Below are 4889 nucleotides of genomic sequence, written 5' to 3'. Positions count from 1 at the left end.
GCCGTCGGTCTGTCGGTGCGTCCGTCGGCCGCATCTGCCCGGCTCTCCTCGCTTTCCGCCCGCGCCCAGTCTCTCTCCTTCGCCTGCCTGGGGTCGCTGCTCCCTGGCTTGCTGTAGTCTCCACGGACCCTGCCTCAGTTTCCCTCCGGAGCCTCTCTGCCGGGATCCCAGGGAGTCTGCGTCTCCCGGTCCCCGCGGGCTCCCTGGGGCCTGGGCCGATGAGGGTCACCTCCCTCCCGGCACCAGTCCCTCCGTCCCTGCCCCTGCTCGGTCTCCGCGTCTCGCTCCCTCTCCGGGCCCTGTCTGGCCCGTCCCTCCCGCGGCGCCTCTGATTGGCTGCCTCCATCCGCGCCTGTCTGTGTCTCTCTCTGCCCATCTCCTCTCGGCCTCCTCCTGTCTCCGAAGCTGCTCTCCTCCCCGTCTCTGACTCCCCGGCTGCCTCTCTCCGGGTCCCTCTCCGTGCGACTCAGCGGGGTCTGCCCCCACCCCCGCCGTGGGTCCCTCTCCTCCCTGCCTCCCTGTCCCCTCCACCCACCCCATGAACCAACTTACAGTTCATGTCCCCGCAGGGCCAAGGGTTCCCCAGGGCAGGGGGCAGGGAGCTGGGGGGCCTTTAACCCTTCCCTGTCCGCTGCCGGGGGAGCCCCGTGGGTCAGCTGGGCCGCGGCCTGGGGAGGGGAGGCATGTGCCTGTCAGCAGCAGGGCCGAGGCAGTGAGGGAGTGTGGACGCCTGGGGGGTTATATAGGGGGCTGGGGCGGGCGGGCGGGGGGCAGGCGGCAGGGGAGGGCGGCCTGACACATCCTGACTCACCCTCCCTGCCTGCCTTTTCCATTCAGACGAGCGGCTGCCTTGCAGGGCTCACGCCGCCGCTCGGAGGAGGGCACGGAAGGAAAAGTTGGAAAAGTTGAAAAGGGAAAGGGGGGGGTGGTCGGAGAGGGGCTGGTGAGGTCATTGGCGTCCCCTCCCTCCACCTCCACGGGCCAGAGCAGACACTCAGGCTCAAGCGCTGGGGCCCGACTGTGGGTGGGGGTCCGGCTGGACCAGGACTGGCAGAGAGAGATGGGGAGGCAGGAGGACGGAAAGGCAGAGAGAGGCCGGACAGAGGGACAGGACAGGGGCCTGGAGAGGTGGAGGCAGGAGGAAGAGGGAGTCGAAGGGACAGAGAGAGAGAGACACACACACAGAGTGAAGGAGAGACTGAGACAGAGACGGGGAGACCCAGATTCACAGAGATGGAGGCAGCCAGAGAGACACACCAGAGAAGCAGAGAGGATCAGAGGGCCAGTCCTGGAGACAAAGGGAGAGGTTCTGGGAGTCCGAGATCAGACAGCGGGAGGAAGACAGCAGGAGGGACTTGGGGAGACCGGGGAAACCCCGAGGGAAAAGGAACAGAGACACCAAGACTCTGAGAAAGAGGACGCAGCAGCTGAAGGCACCAGGCAAAGAGATATGGGGCAGAGTGACAGGGACGGAGAGGCCCCATTCACAGAGATGGGGAGACAGATATTAGAAAGACAGAGACGCTGAGATGTTGGGGACTCAGCAATGGGGGCAGAGAGTAAAAGCCTTTCTCATTTTTGTGTTTGTTTTTTGGGACTGAATCTCGCTCTGTCACCCAGGCTGGAGTGCAATGGCGTGATCGATGGCACAATCTCAGCTCATTGCAACCTCTGCCTCCCAGGTTCAAGTGATTCTCCTGCCTCAGCCTCCCGAGTAGCTGGGATTACAGGTGTGCGCCACCACACCCGGCTAATTTTGTATTTTTCGTAGAGATGGAGTTTCACCATGTTGGCCAGGCTGGTCTCGATCTCCTGACCTCATGATCCACCTGCCTCGGCCTCCCAAAGGGCTGGGATTACAGGTGTGAGCCACGGTGCCTGGCCTCGTTTTTGTTTTTTTTGAGACAGAGTCTCGCTCTGTGGCCCAGGCTGGGGTGCAATGGTGTGATCTCAGCTCACTGTAACCTCTGCCTCCCAGGTTCAAGTGATTCTCATGCCTCAGCCTCCTGAGTAGCTGAGATTACAGGCGCCCGCCACCACTCCTGGCTAATTTTTGTATTTTTAATAGAGATAGGGTTTTGCCACGTTGCCCAGGCTGGTCTCAAACTCCTGAGCTCAGGTCATCCGCCCACCTCAGCCTCCCAAAGTGCTGGGATTACGGGTGTGAACCACCACGACCGGCCAGAAAAGCCTTTCTCGAAGAGGCAGGTGGAGACAGGAAGGAGGAAGAGAGACGGAGACGGAGGCCAAGAGAAAGAGGCGCTGAGACACTCCGTAGAGGCGAGACCTCCATGTGCAACTCTCCCCCTCTGTGCCTTAGTTTCCTCATCTGTGAAGAGGGGGTTAATGAGCAGCCCCAGCCCTCTAAACGCCACGATGAGGATAAAGTGAGCTCACTCACGTGAAGCACAAAGTCAGTGCTAACCATCCTTATTCCCCTCGTTTGTTTTTATGAACACATCAGGGACACAGAGAAAAGGATGTTGCCTTCGAGAGAGACGGGGAGGATGAGGGAGAGGCAGGAGCAAGGTGGGGTGAAGACGGGACAGTGGGGACACTGAGACAGTGGCCAGAACTGGGGCCAGGGGCCAGAGCCCTGGACATCGCTGCACAGAGGTGGAGGCGGGAGCGGTGTGCGGGGGGAGGGGACCCGCAGGCCAGGGTGGAGGCAGCAATGCCACCACGGTGGAGGCATGACCTCATCGCCTCAGGTAAGAGCTCTCTTTCCCTCTCTCTGGCCTGTCACAGCCACCCCTTCCAGGGCCCCCCAGGGGCCCTCCCCAGCACTGGCTCCTGCTGGGACCCAGGCCTCTGACCACTGGGTCTCCGCCCCTCAGGGGGCCTGCTTCCGGCTGAGTCAGTGTGGGGGGCCCAAGTCTGCGTCAGTGAGGGGAGAGCTGACGTAGACCCCCCCCCTCAGACCAGTGGGGCCAGCCAAGGTGACTCAGGCCACCAGCTTGGGGGATGGACTAGCCCGAGGGGATAGGGGACTGGCTTGGGGCCAGCTGGGGAGCAAGAACAGGGCTCTGGTAATGCCAGCCCCGTCCCCCTACAGGGACCAGAGCCCAATCCCCTGCCCCTCGTCCCTCAGACCCCTGAGTCCAGGCCCCCAGGTCCTCCTCCCTCAGACCCAGGAGTCCAGGCCCCCAGTCCCTCCTCCCTCAGACCCAGGAGTCCAGGCCCCCAGGCCCTCCTCCCTCAGACCCAGGAGTCCAGGCCCCAGTCCCTCCTCCCTCACACCCAGGAGTCCATACCTCAGCCCCTCCTCTCTCAGACCCAGGAGTCCAGGCCCCAGTCCCTCCTCCCTCAGACCCAGGAGTCCAGGTCCCCAAACCCTCCTCCTTCAGACCCAGGAGTCCAGGCCACCCCCCAGCCCCTCGAGGCTCCCTTAGACCCAGGAGTCCAGGTCCCAGCCCCTCCTCCCTCAGACCCAGGAGTCCAGGCCCCAGTCCCTCCTCCCTCAGACCCAGGAGTCCAGACCCCAGGCCCTCCTCCCTCAGACCCAGGAGTCCAGGTCCCCAAACCCTCCTCCCTCAGACCCAGGAGTCCAGGCCCCAGTCCCTCCTCCCTCAGACCCAGGAGTCCAGGCCCCAGTCCCTCCTCTCTCAGACTCAGGAGTCCGGGCCCTAATTTCTAGTTCAAGAAAGGTAGAGGAGAATCTTGTGGCCCTTCTACACTTCGGGGAGCATGTATGGGGAAGGTCATGGGTCTGGGACAAATCCGGGGTCCCAGCTGCTGCCAGTTTCCTGTCTCGTCTGGGTCCCCAGCCCTGGGTTGTGGGCTCAGACTCCATCCCGACAGTGTGGCTGCAGGAGGTACAGGTAGATGGGGCGGGTGCAGAGTGGCAGGGCTGGGAGTTATTGGCACCTCCTGGGTCTGCCCAGGTCAGGGTGGGACACATTGGGCTACTTCTGTGAAAACAAGAGAAACAGAAAGAGAAAGAGATGAAGATCGGAGAAGACCCAGAGGCAGGACTAGGGAATCCCAAGAAAGTGACAGATGACAGAGACAAACAGAGCTGGAGAGACGGGGCAACAAAGGCCCCGGGGAGCAGCCAGGGCTGTGGAACCCAGGGGAAGCTACAGACCAGCTTGGAGGCTGGGAAACAGACTGGGCAGCCAGGGCACAAACCCTGGGGTGGTCAGAGCCACTGGGGAGAAGCCACGGGGACGTGGGGGATGACCAGGGAGTCCTGGCTCCCGCGCGGCCCCGGGGGGAGGCTGAGCCGGCAGGGTGTGAGGTCAGCAGGTCCCAGGCTGTGTGTGTGTCCGTCTGTCAGTCCCTGGGGGGTCCTGTCTGGCCTCTGGGGGGTGACGGGGCAGGCCGGCCACAGAGGCAGCCCAAACCTGTCATTAGCGGTGAGGGCCGTGACGGCGGGGGCCCCCCCAGTCCCAAGCCGCGGTCCAAGGCCAGGCGGCCCCACCCCCCACCCCCTTCTTGATCCCTGAGGAATCCCGGGAATTGGGAAGTGGGTCCAGATGATGTTGACACAGGAAACGGTCAGCAGCTGCCTGCCGGGCCTCAGCCCCACAACCCCTCTGACCCCCACCCCCGGCCCCCTGCAGAGACCCCTCTAACCTGTGTCATCTCTGACGAAGGCAGCCCGGGGCCTACTCAGTACCCACCAGGATGTTTACAGGAGAGATGGGTAACACAGGGAGTCACCCCACGGGGCTTTCTGAGAAATGGGTCTGGCTCCTGGACCATCCGCACAGACCCACAAGTTCAGGCCCCCAGCCCCTCCTCCCTCAGACCCAGGAGTCCAGACCCCCAGCACTTCCTCCCTCAGACCCAGGAGTCCAGACCCTCAGCCCCTCCTCCTTAAGACCCAGGAGTCTGGGACCTGCCAGCCCCTCGAGGCTCCCACAGACCCAGGAGTCCAGCCCCCA

General features: G+C 63.2%; 1 protein-coding gene across 2 annotated transcripts in view; it reads right to left on the bottom strand.

The window, feature by feature from the left end:
• Positions 1–717, bottom strand: part of IL11 (interleukin 11) — a 5216-nt gene extending 4499 nt beyond the window's left edge. The window contains exon 1 of one of the 2 annotated variants that reach the window (XM_011932463.1): positions 553–717. In XM_011932463.1, the coding sequence (XP_011787853.1) occupies positions 553–559 (7 nt within the window). In that variant the 5' untranslated portion in view covers positions 560–717. The remainder of the gene's footprint in view (positions 1–552) is intronic. The other variant, XM_011932465.1, reaches the window with a different exon arrangement.
• Positions 718–4889: the final 4172 nt, after the last annotated feature.

This window comes from Colobus angolensis, unplaced genomic scaffold (assembly GCF_000951035.1).
Source record: "Colobus angolensis palliatus isolate OR3802 unplaced genomic scaffold, Cang.pa_1.0 Scaffold96, whole genome shotgun sequence".
Taxonomy (NCBI): Eukaryota; Metazoa; Chordata; class Mammalia; order Primates; family Cercopithecidae; genus Colobus; species Colobus angolensis.
This window is presented reverse-complemented; position numbering and strand designations above follow the sequence as displayed.